We start from the raw sequence: 16,979 nt of genomic DNA on the forward strand, positions 1-16,979 counted from the left end.
CCCAAAAATGCTAACATTTGTTTGAATGTTTTGCATGAGCTACAGTATGTGTGGGTGACTTTTCCTTCTATGGTATTTATTCACTCCAGATGAATACTGTTTTGTATTTTAATGACAGTATGAACTATATGCACACATGCTGAAACATAAGCAAAATGTATTTTCACTGGGCTGACTCCAGATGAATTGGAGATGACTGCACTCCAAACCACAGGGTGAAAAGCTAGAAGAATATGAGAGCTGTCCCACAGGGGTTAGAGGTTAGGACTGGATGCTTTAAATACTATAACTGTGCAATGAGAACATGGAATCTGTGTATGCCAAAAAATGAGAGCCACTCTGCAGATGTAAATTTCAGTTTGATTACAAACCAGTCTGAGCATAGTGGAAAAAAATGTGGCATATTTTCTGAAGATGGTTCTTAAACGAACAATTCCAAGTCTCCTAAACAAGAAACAGCTGGAGCACGGCACAGAATATGTTTATATGAAATGGTCTTTTTATTCCCCTTAAACCACAGTGGCCTGACCATACTGGCAACACCTGCCACTGTCTCATCGCCTGCCTCAGGTTCTCCCTGAAAGATAATCTCAGTCAGAAAAGCTGGTAATCTCATTGGTTTAAGCATATCACGCATTGTTAGCTGAGTGCTGGGACCTTAGTGGGGGCCATGGGAACTGGGCTGAGATTATTTATAGCAAGTGGGAGGATTGGCAGGGGCCACTTCAGTGAGGCTTTAGAGGAATGTTTAAGGTCGCCCTCTGACCAAAACTTCTGCAGAGTGCTCAGAGTGGAGGTTGGAAAGCAAGCTCAGGCTGACGTGGGACATCTGCAGATATGAAGCCGGTTAGCTTGAGGGCTGGGTGAGCAAGCCCAGCAGGGATAGGAAGGAAGCAGTGAGCGCAGGAAGTTGGGATTTCAAAGTAGGAATGAACAGGGTGATTCACAAAGGCATTTCCAACATTAGTCTTCAAGCAGCTACTCCAGAAAGATTAGCAAAGGAATGCATACATAAAGAGGCAATAGATAAGCCTAAAATCATGAAGTAACTTAGACAGGAAGTCATATCAGCATGAAGAATCATCTTAGTGCTAAATTTCAGGCTGTTGCTGGAGGTAGAGTACAGCTGTTGGATAAACATCAACATTAACAGTAGTTCTATCTTATTCCAGTGTCCCAGCAAACTTTGACAAGACCTAAGCTGAAGCAGCTAAATGAACATTTTCCTGGAAACCTGATGGCCAAAGGCTTGTGGTCCATACCAAAAGGGTTAAAAAGCTCTCAGCAGCTGCAGAGTCACTGCTCCACACTATTTACTGTGTCAGTCCTTCACTTTTTATTTTCTAACTTTACTGCACGAATAAAGATAAAAAAGTCCAGAGAAAAAGGATAAGGCCTACTGGACTGCATTATTTTATACTGTTCTAGGGATGGACCGATATACAGTATTGGTCCGATCCTTACTTAAATTACTGGATCGGATATCAGGGAGAAATAAAAAAAAATTTTTTTTTTAAATTTGATCTATTAAATATCACAAAAGCAACTCACAAAACTTGCGACATGGCGTAGCCCAGGAAATGACCTTAGCACGTTGGAGCAGTATGAGTCACATGAAAGAGCGGCTGTTGCGTCCGAGACCTGTCGGCGGTCTTGAGTTACTTCACACTGAAAGCATCTGGAACCTCGCTACGTGCTGCCAAATCGGCTTTTCATCTCCAAGCAAGCTATTCCAGTTAAGTAAAGCAAGTGTGTAAGTTCATCTCTGAATGTTTGTAAAGCATTCCTACGTTTAGCTTAACAACCGATATATGGGACACGGATGTCTGTGCATTGTCATTGACCGTGCAATGGATAGACTCAAGTTTTACTTAAAAAAAGCCTAAACAAAACTGACTGTGTTGCAGGCTAAATAGTTCCGTGGTTCGAAAAAACAAACAAACTATAAAAAACACCTTTTTTTTTTTTCATACCTGTGTTAAGTTTCGTATAGAATTGACACAAAATTCAGTCTCAGGTTAAATGTGATACAAAACAGCTTACACTGACTTCAATCATGATAAAAGATGAGTGTCATGAAGCCGTGTTTGCATTTATTTGCACTTCTTTCCACTCTGGATGTCTATTTATCAACATAAATAGCTTTAAGTACAAATGGGTCCATTTGTTGTTGTTTTTTCGTTGTTGAATATAAACATTATTTTGTGCTGATATTGCACTTTTTCCAGAACCAGAGTTTTTGAAATCTGCAAAAAATGGCATTTTAAATTACTTTTGGAATCTTACTTTAAATACTTAGATTTAAAGTTCTGCTAAAAGTTTAAATTAAAAGATTGGGGTGCAGAGTATTTTTTTGCATACAAGTGTAACAGAAGAGTTTTAGTGTTTTTTCTTTTTAATAATAAAATTTAAAAAAAAAAAAGCTGTACAGTATAGATCACACGATACCACTTTTTTATGTCCGATACCGATATCATAAATTTGGATATCTGCCGATACCGACATGAATCCGATATATTCTATTTTATAATCAATAAAGCATTTTTTAAATATCCTGCAGCATTTTGTATAAGTTCATAGTCAAATTTAAATGCCTGTGTATCCCCCTTATATTATATTCTTATATTTCACTTTCATAATGGCAGAAAAGCATATTTGTAGCCTGTCTTTCAGTGGAAAAACTTCAACATCAATATTAAATAAAAGATGGCGTCTAATGCTGACAAAAAAATCCCTCCATTATCTCTTCTCTTTCACCACCCTTTTACTGCCGCGTTACCGCAGCCTTGTGTTCAGTGAAGTGTTGCGTGCCTGCTCCCTAACACGACTGTTTGCCATCGAATGAAGCTGAAAAAAGCCCAGCAGGCTGCCTGTCAAAGCCACACCCACGGGCAAAAACAGTGTCTGCATTACACAGGGAATCTCACTACACGCTCAGAGAATGAAGCCCACACACTTTGCACAGATACACAGAACGATGGGTCAGCTTTCACTGATGAGTCGTACATCATAGTCTCAATAAAACAGCTTACAGAAGAGAGATGTGCTACTGCCAAGGGATTCATTGAGAAAATGTAACTGAGGAGAGAATATAATGTTCATATTTGACACTGTATGTTAGCTGAGATTCATACGATAACACACATCATGTAAAGTAAACCAGGTGTGCAAAATTTTTTATCTCCCGTTTCCCTTTCTCAAATACTGAGTGAGTAAAGCAGCAATGAAGACTGAAAAACTACTCATCTGTTGTTTGGTCCTCATTATAAATTTGTGGTTTTATACACTTTATTCGTTTTTGCCTTAATTATAATCATTTAAGTTTTGCACAGGGAAGAATAATGACTTTAAGGGGAATAGTACATGCAGGCCTCACAGTTAATTCTCTATGGATGCATCTTGTGGAAACTCAAGAAACCACAGCTGAAATAAGTTAACAGTTCTGATAATTACTAGATCAGAGAGGACAGTGGGGAAATAAAGATACTTTATATGTGTCATACACATGCTAAATATCAAACCTGTAACATAATCTGCGGTTTTAGCGTGTTTAAGTCAGAAAAGCAACATTTTCTCAGCACAACCGGACACACCGGCTGACACTCCCCGAGCAAGATTCTATTGGAGGTTTCTTCCTGTTAAAAGGGAGTTCTTCCTTCCCACTGTCACAAAACAGTTACCATTCATTTATTTGATTTACTTGCTTGTTTTCAATTGGACTTTCTTAACGCCTACTGATGTCGTTTTACAATATTCACACAGCACCAGGCCCTTGGTGCAATTTTCAAACTCTTCACTCTCTAATTTGTGGCGACTCAAGCAAATTTCCATCACAGCGCCAATGATGATTGGATGATGAAATGGACATAATATATTAGGAAATTTAAAAAAAAAAAGAAAAAAAGAAAAAAAGGGATTCATAAGAAATCTTTTTCAAAAACATAAAGCTGTTAATAACCGCTGTATGTGTGACGAAGTCCGTGCGAAGTCTCATTCAGATTGATCAACCCATTAAGGTGGAAATGGGTTACATACAGACATATATACATAAATATGCTATGATCATTATAGTAAGAAGACAGCTATGGAACTATCTATGTTAAAGTTTTGCTTGCTAAAGAGAGAGAAGTTTTTAAGACATTTAAGTAATGGTAAGGCTTGATTCAATTTTCATTTGTACTTATTTAACACCCCACTGGAAAAACAAGACAAACAGAATGTAATCATTCAACATTCCCTGAGCTTAATTGCTTGCTATTTTTACTTCACAATGACAACAAGTAGTGCAAGTGTGTCTTTAACAAAGAAATGGCTGTTAATTGACAAACAGGCGTGGTGCAGCATAAACTAGACATTCTGCATTTCCAGTTTCTAAGTTAACCCAAAGAGAGCGTGCACAGTTGCAGCAACAGCAGATGAGAAAAACAGACGCAGCCAAAGGAGAATCAGAGGAGAGAGGGAAACCGGCATCCGCTGCAGTCGCTAGCGAGCTAATGGGCTAATAAACTCCAACTATAGAGCGCCTGCATGTTGGCTGCAGTGGCAAGCAGCAGCTGAAGCCTCAGAAAGCTAATGGCTAGTTGAGTAAAAGCCACAGAGGAATGCACCATGCTGATGTGTGTGTGGAGAAGTTCTCTCAAGAGAAGCAACCGTCCTTTTCTACATGCTTTCCACAGCTGGTACTGCCCATCTGACGTCTCTGTGTCTGTGTGCGTGTGTGCATGTGGCATTTTTAGGGTAACAAAAGGAAGCCACAGCCACCCTCTTGAACCACCACACCCCACAGTCCTGCGTGGTTTTACAGCCACTGGGTGTGGGTGCAGGGGAAGGGTGCTTTATTTATGTCAATCTGGACCTAATGATGGCTTTCAGATGTGTAGATACAGTAGACTGTGTTTAATGAGAATAGCAACAATGGGTGTGGTTTGAAGAGCGAGAATTAAGATTATGCAGACTCGGACCATCTGCTTATTTAATCACATACCCAACGAAAGATGTGCCAAACCGTCAGGAGAGTAACGAGCGAATGCTGTCATCCAGCCAGGAGCTACAGCAGCAGCAGCCGCCACTTCTCGGTCTTGGACAGATGCTAGAAGTTTCCTCCCTAGGTGTTGTTCCCTCTGTCAACACACCCTGCAGCTCTGTCACACAGGCCAGGAATGCAGCTGAGAAAGAAACCGGGGTTTGTCACACCCACGCAAATCCAACCCCTCTCCACTCATCTGTGAACTGCTCGGGCTGGAAAACAAACACCCCGTCGTCCTCCTCCTCTTTCATCCCCAGTCAGTGGGGCCAAACACAGCTGTGGGGTTTTGGGCAGTGACATCAAAGGAGTAAAGCAAAAGCATTGGTGGGTTTTGACACTAAGGTGACAGTCATCTGGTTGCTGGAAAGCTGATCACACTTGACTGCAGTCACTCAAACTGCAGCACAGGTTCAGGAGAGCTGCTGACTCCAAGTTTCACTTTACATATTTGAGTGTCTACAGTCGCCCTTTCATCATCCAACAGACAAAAGAAAAAAAAGAAAGCTGGAACATGTAGTAGATTCTCAGCTGTCACTCTGCAGAACATGTGGAACAAGAAAATCTGGGCTCTGTGAACACACCCATTCACATGAAGCCAGGTGAAAAGCCCAGACCATTTCACACTCAAAGTATTCACAGCAAAAAAAACAAAACCAAAAACAAACACAAGATGAGGGAGAGCAATTTGTGAAAAGAAAAGTGACTTCTGATCTGAAACTGAACAACAACTCCGACTAGCAGGGATAAAATGCCCTGACATCCACAAACTCATCCTCATTTTGGTGAGATAATCAAGGTCAAGCCTAGCCTCATCAGCGCCCTACTTTGTCTGTGGTTGTAGGATTTAAGCAAAAAAGGATTTCTTACCTCATCATCTGGTCGGAGGAAGATGACATCCAACACAGGTCGGACACATAGGGGAGGAGAAGAAACACATAAATACCAAAATGTTTAGTCATACAGACAAATCATGAGCAACCCTGAAACTTAGGAGAATATTTAAATGCAAAGAAAATGCTGATTATCTAAGAAGTGTTACCAGAAAACACAAAATGCTCCAAAACAGTCTCAATATTCAATCAAGTAATTCAAACAATTTTAAACAACACTCTCAACGACAAAAAATAAATAAATAAAATAACAAACAAGTAAGCAAAAATACATGGAACACCAATATATATTTGTAAAGCATTCTTTTGAAGATCGAAAATAATTGACACATTTTTAGATTCAATCATATTCCCACAATTTAACCACAACAACAAAAACACATCTTTGTCTCTTTCTTTCTGGTGCCAAGATATTTAAAAAGGTTTCAGTGACATGGGTCAACTTTTACTGAAATACACACAAGGGATAATGAATAAAATTTTGATCCTGTTGGCTGTTTAAGCCTGTGCAGGTTGTACCCTACCTCTCCAACTTTGAACTTAGATAAATGGATGGATGGATGGGTGGGTGTTTGAAAAGCAACAACATTATCATGTGGCTTGTGGTAAAGCTCAAGTGAGGATGCTACAAGCCCGCATGCTTAAAGGATGGAATTTAGTCATCAGTGTCGGCACATTTGTGTTATGTAAATAATTTGGGGCAGAGGCTCCTGGTGGGTTTACAGAGTTGGAGTGGGCTAGCCAGGAGTTTAGTTTGACAGAAAGCAAGGAAAATAACATTTGAAAACCAACTTCCACACAGAAGTCTTGTACTGGTGAAAGGTTCAGATAAAAATAGCATCAAACTGGCACCAATCTCAAAGTCTAGCACTTTTGAAACATTTGGCCACAGTAATTAGTCATGAGCAGGCGACGATCCAAATTATTCATGAGGTTTGCCATTTACCGATTCCTTCAAGTCTTAAGAGGCAAAACAAATTTCTTTACTCCAAGCTGCCCATCCTGGAAGGCTTCCTGGCACGATAACAAATATTGATTCACTGCTTTAAACTCAGGACCATCTCTGCCTGTGAGCGTGCAGAGCAAACTGAGACACAGGTCACGGAGCTGAAAGATCATTATAGCCTCTGCCACCATTTACAACCACTTCAATAAGAGCAGCAACAGGAGGTGGTTTAGTCAGTCCTGCATATGGACAATATATAATGTATGAGCTGCATATTACTGCTGCTGCTCTTTAAAACCAAACTGAGCAGCATGTGTTGATTCCAGAAGCACCAAATTACTGTGACATGATGGCACGGTTAACAACAAACGGATAACTTTAACATTCACACTCACAGCTCTCCAAAAATATCTGCAAATTTTGGAATGAAAACATCTAATTATGGACTCACAGAACTACAGTAGTGTAAAAGCTACTTGGTTCACTTCCTAATTTTCTCTCTCTTGACCTACATGCTGAGATCCTCCACCAGCGAGGCTGTCAGCACAGCCAAAGCAGGAGGACAAGGCTTTCCCTGAGGAACACTGTGCCACCTGTCCCAAACACCCACTGTCAGCCATGGAACCCATGCTAAGAAGCTCCCAGCACACAGTTTTCATGCTGATGTTAATGCCAAAGGAGGCTGGAAGCTCTGCAGTTGCTGAGGCCAGGTGGAGATGCAGTGCTTCCTAAATGCTTCCACCTTGCAATAATACCACTTACAGCTAACTGTGGAATATTTAGGAGGGAAGAAGCTAAGTGCTGGATTTTATACACCAGCAACAATGGGACTAAACGAAACACTGGAATTCAAAGATTAAGGGGTTTGGCCCAATACCTCTACGATGTATAACAAACCAAACACTGCATGATTAACTCTGAGGGATCCAAATGTTTAAAAGAGTTTAAAATTGCCCTCAAACCTTATTTGTCTTCTAGTATGCATCCTGTCTTATCTATTGTGTAACATTTGGTTTAGGAGTAATATATCTTTGGCATTTAACAGACTGAGCTCTATTAAAGCTTGGGCATTTTATTATGGATACAAATCAAATAGAAACAGCTCTGGGTTCACTTTGGATAATTTTAGACCCACATCACTCTGACTTCTTCCCAAAATATTTATCCTTCTTTCAAACAGAGTGAAAAAGTGTATTTAGCGCATACAGTACATCTGGTATATTTGTTAATTAAACCCAGTTACATATGTTTACAATAAACTAATTGTTCTATTTTATTACATGCCAGCAGTTCTGAAAAAAAATGACACCTAAGAAAGTGTTTCCATGTCCTGCTGCTTGCTCTAACATTTGAACTTAGAACTATGCTGTGAAATCTAAAGACTCCACAAAAATTATTTATCAGGGATGCAGAAGATCTGTCTCTGGACAGTCTCATTTCCTGCAACAGGGATTTGGGTCTTATTGTATATTAAAGGGCTGTTTTATTGCTTAAATCGGCATAGTAGTATAACCTTACTACTACTTAGAGCAGAGACACTGAGCACAGACCTGACAAAGTAAAAGGTTCACTGCATATTTCTAATCATCTGGGTGCAACATATGACATGAGCAACACACGAAAAGAATATCATATGAACGCTCAGCACAAGAGCACTCATCACCTCCCACTTTCTTTTCGCCATGTTTGTATCCATTACACAACCCTTCTGTGCATACAGTACACCACAGGGCAGCTGTTTCAATGAGGGGAATGTTTCAGCTCAACTGCAGCCTCCGGTACTTCACATCACAAGATCACTGTGCCCAATAAACTACTCTCTGTACCCACACCGACACGATAAGATACAGGTGAGATTCAAACTGTTTACAACAGGGAACCAAATCTATTTGATGTCAAGAGAACACAATGTGTCCACAAATTTCTAAAATACCACTGAAAAAGACAAACTTTACAAATATCTTGGCTTAGAAAAACCCAACAGTGGAGCCCAATGTTTGGTTTTGGGCTGTCGAATGCCGTTCCACAACATCCAAAGGAGAAAGAAAAACATAAAGGTGTCAGTGAAAAGCGATCTGAGGCAACAAACTGAACCAGAACTTTTTGTTTTATGGTGATGGTGTAATATACACTCCAAGCTCTCCATCCATCTCCCCAGTACAGTCATTTTGCCTCTGTACTTCACCACACTGGTTTTATAATGACACAATGAAGCTGTGGTCCTTATCTGCATTAACCCTTTCAGGGCACATAGCTACACTAATTACCAGCCAAGTGAAGGCAGCTGGATGGGGAGGAAACTCTGCACTTGATGTCTATAGCCCCCCTTCCAGAGTTTTGTTAAACCTCTTGAATTAAAGCCAAATGTCTCCATTTTAATCACCTCGTAAAGGCTCATTTCAATCCTTTGATGCTAAACACAGCAGATTACAGAGATTAAAAAAACAAAACAACAAAAAACAACAAAAAAGCAAAAAAAAACACAGTGTCACTGTCCAAATATTTATGGAGCTGACTGCAGATCTGCGTAGTCCAGAAATAGTTCGGTGTGGTGAGTCTTTAGCTGCAGAATTATAGTGCTGTCGTCCCGTGTGGAGCTCAGGCTGCTGCCAGGCTTTCCAAGGATTTTTCATTCAGCGGGACGAAGTGTACCCTCAATCCTGTCCTGTCTGTCTGTCTGAGTAGACCCATAAAAATAAAACCTGCACTTATATCACCGGCTTACAACCCGGAGCTGTAGCCAAACAGACCTGAGATGATGAAGATTGTGACGATTTGTGTGTTTAACTGATTAAATTATAACAATAATACAGTTTAAAAGGAAGGACATGTGATTATTTATTTATTTTTTCTTAGGTAGGTCCTATTCAGAAAGTAGACGAGCATCTCCGCATTCAGTGTCGGATGTGAGGACTCACCGTGGTTGAACATTGCGGACCGAAACCGGCTGTTGCTGGATGAATTTTCCATCTTAAAGTTTCACTGAGCGCCAAAGGCCGCGACCTTCTTCTTCTCTTTCCCCCCCTCCTCTTCTTCGTCGGTATTTTCCTTAATTTTCTCTCCGAATCTGAACCGTGACTGTAAAACACTCGCCTGCGTGCCGTAACCGGACAAACCCGTGTCTACACATACATACACACACACTCTCTCTCGCTCGCTCTCTCTCTCTCTCACACACACTCTCTCTCCGTTCGCGGTTCAAACTGTCGAGCCGCCTCCTGACTGCCAGCTCGGTGACGTCAGAGAGCAGCCGCGGTTGCCGCAGCATCGTCGGAATGAAAACAATCGCACGTGGATGCGCGTCGGGAAGAACGGTCACGTGCGTCTCAGAGGAATAAACTGCAGCACTCCGGGGAAGCTGTTAGCATCGGAGGAGGACAGGTAAACACAGGTGTGTGTGAACGTTGGAGCGTCACAAATAACGACAAAGCTAAACTCCGTTTTTTTTATTTAGTTTTTACTTTATTTAGTATTTCTTTTTGAGGGAGGAGGCGGTGATTAGTTGGGGGTCATTTCCGTCTATCAAAATTCTACAATCGAACAAAAGTATTGTAAACATATGACGGTGACGCGGTTCAGTTTCGCAAAATATTTGACATGATGTGATTGAAGTGTAGACATCCGGCTTTGATTCAAGATGTTCACCAAAATATTGCACTTAAATTTTGGGGGGAAATTTACTTATTTTAAATATTATTATTTTCAGTAGCTAGATGCTGTTTCCACCCATAAGATGCTTTGCCAGCTTAGGCTGAAACATTCGTCTAACCAGCCTAAAATTTGAGCTTTTACATGTGTATTTATTAGTTAGTGCCAATCTATAATTAATTGATTTTGATGTATAAACAGGTTCAGGTTACTTTATTTGTATCCATAGGTAGATTTGTTCTGTAATCCTGAGTCATCAATCCTCACATGCACAGTTTCAACACACAGCAGACAACATAAGCATAGTACAAAAAGATTGAAAAAAGAACTAAATCATTTTGAGCATTCAGTAACCCACAAAGTAAAAAGGCTACAATTTGTTCATCTGAGTGATGGCTGCTGGAGTAAAGCTGTTTTTAAACTTTGTTCTGCACATCCAACCCTTGCAACTGTTTGATGTACACTAATCAGCCCGTTAGACCACTTAAGAATCTGACTGTGAATCTTCTCTTTATAATTAAAAATGAAAACCGTGACTCCAAGTAAGGGAATAAAGCAGGATACAACTTCAACTCTTTCATGGTTCTCAGACATGAAGATCTGCAGTTTGTATCGTCTCAGATTGGAGTCAGCTGAAGATCTGTGAAAAGTGTTGATGTGACAAAGCAACACACTTGAGGGTGACACCTCGTTGAAGCTGTGATAACTGCATTTCTCACTAATTTCTTACTTACATACTCTCATTTTAGAATCTGAAAACTGCACCTCCACAACTCAACACTGAAATTCATGCTTAAATAATAAGACTTCAGCAGTACTACAAGAGTAGATTTGCTTTTAGCTGGACTGTTTCTGATTTAATACAATTATCTTTAAACTGTGCGCTTTAATTTAAGAAAAAGCTGTAAACATGTCTTCCACTCGTGCTGTGTTTGTTTATTGTTTTTAACAGTAGTAGTGACAGGTGTATACTGCTAACTGTAAATGAATCTAAATGATGAGTGGATATAATAAGAGACACATGGTGACATCTGGTGGTTGCTTTGTAAACACTTTTTTAAAATACTCATTCCCCTCATCATCCCAAGTTGAAACAAGCACTATTTTTATCACTTTAATGTTGCCCACACAGTTTCTCTGCAGCTAGTGCTGATACTGGTCTCCGAGATAAGCGCATGTCATCGGAACAACCATATTTAGAGCTCACTGGTGCTTCAGTAGTGGAAGGAGGTTAATCGCAGAGTGAATATAGATATAATACTGCACAAAAGCCTTAAGTGACACATCATTTTTTATATACATCACTTCAGAGGAACCAGAACTATTCCTGAAGACTGCTTAAACAAATGACAAGAAAGCTGCTTGTTCATGCCGTGTTGGAGAATAAAAGTGGTCAAGACAAATATTGACTTTCAAGCTTGGATCTCTGTTGTTGCCTTATATACAGTATTTCTATGCATGTCTGCATATTTCATTAAACTGCTGCAAACATTTCCCATTTTCCTCGCACCATATAAAGAAACAAAGGCTGCCTCCAGACTGTTGCATAGTATTGTGTAAGAAGAACAGACACCTGGTTTATTTTAAGGAGCAACAGTTTTATTTGTAGCTGTGACAAAATGGAAAAAAAAAAAGTTGCCTCCTCAGAGTCTAAACGTTCAGGATTAAAGTGCAGAATTGTTTTCACAGCTTGTGTAAAAAAAAAAAAGAAAGAAAGAAAGAAATTAAATAAGACAAAAAAGAAATATCAAAATATCAAAACTAACAATGGAGATCTGGAAAATATAAATACGTTACAGAACAAGATGAAATCTCATACAACGTGGTTTCAGCAACGATAATCAACCCACTTGAATCAGGCTTGCACTTATGATACATTAAAAAAAGGGAAATCAGTTCATGTTTTCAAATCGTTGGCAAGGCTAGCTTACAACAAAGGCACAGCATTGTTCAGAGGTAACGATCCTTTGCAAAGAAGTGCTGCGGCGACATTCTCGGCGATCATCAACACTTCCTCACAGACACGCCTAACATGCTCAACATGGCTCAGACAGGGATGGAGAAAGAAAATTTGCCCACGGACGAACACATAAACTGGGAGGAGCTCACTTTACAGAAGCGTATTTGTGTTACGAGCGTACATACTGACATAGTTTACATGTTTTCTCAGTGTCGGTGCTGAGGAGCGGTTTTCTGCAAAGCTGCTGGATTAACTGAATCAAGAAAAAGCTCCAGAATATTACGGCCCTGAGCCAAAAAGAGTACAATGAAAAGGTGAGGAAGTGTTCTATTGTCAGAAAGACCAGCAGTGGTTGCATCCTCTGTGGGCGTCATACATGGAACAAGCAGTCAGAAACAACACAGAACATCATTCGCAAAGGACTGGTCTGTAGGCAGCAGGCAGAGCCGGGACATCTCATCCTCACGGTAGCAAAAGCTTGGAAACTTTAGCTTTATTTAGGTAGAAAAAGTGGTGCTGAAACGAAACTATTAGCAATATTACCTCAGATATATGAGAGGAGGGGTTGACGAATCTGCTGCCAAAAGACAGTATTTAAAGTTTAACCGTGTAAATGCATCTTCATAATAAATCAGAAGCACGCTCCAAACACGGTACAGTTTGCTATCGAGAGGATGAATTTCCCGGATCCCATTTTTTATAGTTAAAAGGCTCTATCAGTGTCTTGCATTCATATTTCAACCTGAACTGACATTATTTCCTTATCACAAGTAGCCCAAGAGAGAAAAATTAACAAACGTGGCTTTAAATAGCCACTTGGTTATATAGTGCAAATCAAAGTACTCAAATGTGTACAAAAAGATTTCAGTGGGTATATAGCTATTAAAAACAAAAAGAGAGAGAGGGATGCTGTGTTTTGTTTTTTCCTTTTTTTAAAACCCCGGCTTACTCTGTTTACACTTTTTGTCTTTCTTTTATAATTTTTTTTTTTAAAATCTCAAATAAAGACAAAAATAACTCTGTTCAGAAGCTGAGCAGACCTAGCAAGAATATCATGCAGCTTGTGAAAACATCAGCAGGATTAAAAAAACAAACAAACAAACAAACAGATATAAATGTCTCATGTTAGAAGGTGCAAAGGAGATTATTTCTGAGGATGCACACAGACAATGGAAGGAATACAGTGATATTTACAGCCAGCGTTTACATGTAAACCAGAGACAGAGGTGTGAGACAGACAGCTGACGTAATGAGGCAGTACCTTAACTACTGTACAGTACACGAGAGAAGAGGGAACCCTTAAGAACTGCTTGATTGCTCTCAAAACCACATATAATTGTAGTAGTCTTAGAGTTTCAGCTAGTTTAAAGCCATTTGATGCGATTAGATTGATCCAGTATTATTTTAACGTTTATTCCAGCGGACATCTGTGGCGACACAAAAGCTCGCAGGTTGACTGCTGCTTTTTCGGATAGAGAGAAAAGACGAAAATGTAACATTTACGGGGTTTAAAATAACGTTTTAGGGATTAAGATTGCACATACGTCGAACAGTAAAAGCCCCAAACCTGCCACAGTGGTGGAAATGTAGAAAGAGAAGAGGGGGGGAAGAAAAAAACCTTTCGGCTGTGCCTTTTTAACTGCAGTCAAACCTCTACTCTCCATTTCTGGTCGGCCAATAAAAATATGGCAATGTCACGTACGTATATAAAATATGTCTGTACATTTACTATATTTAAAACATTTACATTGTCATAGGTTATGTACACTGCTAAGTCTTTAAATGTCGGTGCGGATGAGATATGCCAACGGCTCTTAAAACTGAGAGACAACGTACCAAATCTAGGCCAAAAAGGGGTGCGTGTACCTCCATGTGAAAGTCAGTGCTACACAAGAAATAGGGGAGAGGGGCAGCAACACAAGTAGATTAGTGGTTTGTGACCAAATGAGGTCAGAGGGACACGAAGAACCAGGATTTGCCCTGACAGCATTATTTACAGTCATGCGCTCTTCTGTGAACTATTTAAAGCTTGAAAGGGTTTGCTTCATGAGTCGATCTAAACCTCTAAACGACACACACAGACATACACACACACTCACACTCCCTCGTCTTTGACGTCCAAACAGAAAGCAAAACCAAACCTGCAAACACCTACTGCACAATATATTCTGTAGATGCCTAAAGTGAAGGTCTGCTGTATGCATTGTTTTTAGGGGTGGGGGCGGGGGGATTATATTTCCACATGAACATACACACTACAATAGTACAGCAAGTATTCTTGACCTGGTATGACCTCTAAAGTTAAATCTACATGATTCGAGAGCTGATTTGTGATTTGAAAGTCGGGTCTGATTGCATATGATGTGCTCCATTGTAGCTTCAGGTGCAGCAGAATCAAGCAATTCTAATTAATGTCTCTTGATTTTACTTTGAAAGTCAATATGTGTGCGCAGGTGGCTTTCTCAGTTTGACATTTTTCCCCCTGAGTCTATTTACTGAGCCTGAGCCAGTCTGCTCCCGCAAACACGGAGGGGTATTTACATGACTCCTCCGCCCGCTGCGCCAATCCAGGCAAGGTGGTCGCCACCCCTGTGGGGGTTACTGATAACGTCCCACTTGTCCCTGTTTTGCTCGGGTCTACTCTGGCTGCTCGGGGTGGGTGTGCAGGCCGTTCTCAGGACGTGTTATGCTGTGGTGCTCCCAGAAGGCCTTGTGCAGCTGATCCACTTCGGACATCAGGGGCAGACCGATGTCCAAGTGCATCTTTAGGTTCTCCAGCCACTCCTCCAGTTTCGAGAAAGCAGGCCTGTGTATTAAGAAAGCAGACGGACACCACAGTTTGTAAACCTCTCCAATTTATTTGTATTTATCAAGTTCTTTTGTTATAAATTAAAGGGACAGTTCACCTCAAAACACAATAAAACTTGATTTTTTTGCTCAGAATTGAAAAATCCAGGTACCTGACGGGCATTTACTTGAGTTAGTCATACAACACAGTGAAGGAGTTATGCTTGTTTAATCCTTTTAATGTGCTGAATTAACCAAAGTTGTTAGAATTGGAAGTTTAGGCCAGTTTCAAAGGATTTGAAACCTCTTTAAATAAAAAGCTGGCTCCTGTGATAATCCAACTCTTGGTGAACTGTCCCTTTAGGTTACATGTCAAAATGAATCCGGTGTCTGACCGTTTGTCTGCATCGAGGTCACAGCACACAGCAGCCATGGGGAAGAAGGCGCGGGGACAGTTGGTGGGACAGTAGTGCTCCAGGAAACCCGAGATGTTCAGTCCAAAGTCCGTCGCTCTGGGGAGGTAGTCGGGGTCAGCATTCACCCTGCCAATGACCTGGAAAGAGCAAGAAAGAGCAAAAAGAGTTAAAGATCAAAGTGTCAGAAGTCTCCCCCAGTCTTGGTCAGCCCTCCAGCTGAAAACCAGCAAACCCCCCAAACAGAAGCTCATGGTGCCAGCAGACCACAACTATCATTTGTGTGCCCGTCAGCAGCCACATGAAGACTTCTTTGCTTTCCTGCCCTCTAATCCCTGTAATGTTCTCTGGATAATAACGTTCATCTGGAGAACTCATACTGGAGCTCCTACACTGTTGGGCCCAAATTATGTGGATGGTGTGTGGCCAGGCTGCAAGCCTTCATCACTGTGGCGCTGGATGCTCAGTCGGAAAGCAGTTTTCCCCCTCTAAGAAATGTGGAGTTTGGGAGAAGGAAGACTGTTCCCCTCATAAAATGTAATGGTGTGTTTCATATGAGGCTAAATTCAAGGTTTGACAGTGTTAACTTTTTCCTCTAATTACAGAATAACACCTTAGACTGGTTTTATCATCTGGAGGCCCTGAAGACATTTGAGATCTCCGGGTTTATTCATGAAAAAAATATAACTTCAGGAATTCAAAATATCCAGAGCAGCTGATGGATAGCTTACCTCGCAGAGCATGATACCAAAGGAAAAGATGTCTACTCTCTCATCGTAGCTCTTCCCTGCGATGAAAAAAGACAAAATATTTTTGGTGATCTCATACTCAATAAAATATTTGTGATTAGCACAGGTAAGCAAGGACATGGATCACTTCCTGTAGTTCATACCATGGATCATCTCTGGAGCCATCCAGTAGGGGTTTCCCACCACCGTGTATCTCTTCCGGCGGTCGGGCCTCTTGATGCCAGACAGCTTTCCCTGCGTCAGCTTTTCCCCGTTCTTGTCGTCCACCATGAGTCGAGCCAGCCCGAAGTCTGCCACCACCACTGTGTTGTTCTTTAAAGTGAAATATGCCAAAACATTTTATTTTTATGCAACAAGCATACTCACCAAAAGTCACTAAATGTGATTTTTACTACACAAAGTATTCACATTAACGACATTCACAGTATAAAATGATGTCAGATGCAATGAAATCACTTGCTGGGAGCAGGGGACAGCTTGTGTGTGAGACCACAGGCTGACAGGTTTAATGACTTGTTCATTTTTCATAAAGGAAATGGGCATATTTAGTTCATTCGCTT

The 16,979-nt window shown here is 40.6% G+C and overlaps 1 protein-coding gene across 2 annotated transcripts in view; it reads right to left on the reverse strand.

Moving 5' to 3' along the window:
* Window positions 1-11,871: 11,871 nt before the first annotated feature.
* The window catches only part of limk1a (LIM domain kinase 1a), a 58,449-nt gene continuing 53,341 nt past the window's right edge, over window positions 11,872-16,979 (reverse strand). Inside the window, exons 13-16 of one of the 2 annotated variants that reach the window (XM_086261491.1) lie at window positions 16,563-16,731; window positions 16,402-16,457; window positions 15,653-15,810; window positions 11,872-15,276 (exon numbers count right to left, since the gene is read on the reverse strand). In XM_086261491.1, coding sequence (XP_086117617.1) covers window positions 15,108-15,276; window positions 15,653-15,810; window positions 16,402-16,457; window positions 16,563-16,731 — 552 coding nt within the window. In that variant the 3' untranslated portion in view covers window positions 11,872-15,107. The remainder of the gene's footprint in view (window positions 15,277-15,652; window positions 15,811-16,401; window positions 16,458-16,562; window positions 16,732-16,979) is intronic. The other variant, XM_086261492.1, reaches the window with a different exon arrangement.

This window comes from Aulonocara sp. 'chitande type north' Nkhata Bay, linkage group LG14 (assembly GCF_057382095.1).
Source record: "Aulonocara sp. 'chitande type north' Nkhata Bay isolate Kocher_YH1m ecotype deep benthic linkage group LG14, A_spYH_male_GT1.1, whole genome shotgun sequence".
NCBI lineage: Eukaryota > Metazoa > Chordata > Actinopteri > Cichliformes > Cichlidae > Aulonocara > Aulonocara sp. 'chitande type north' Nkhata Bay.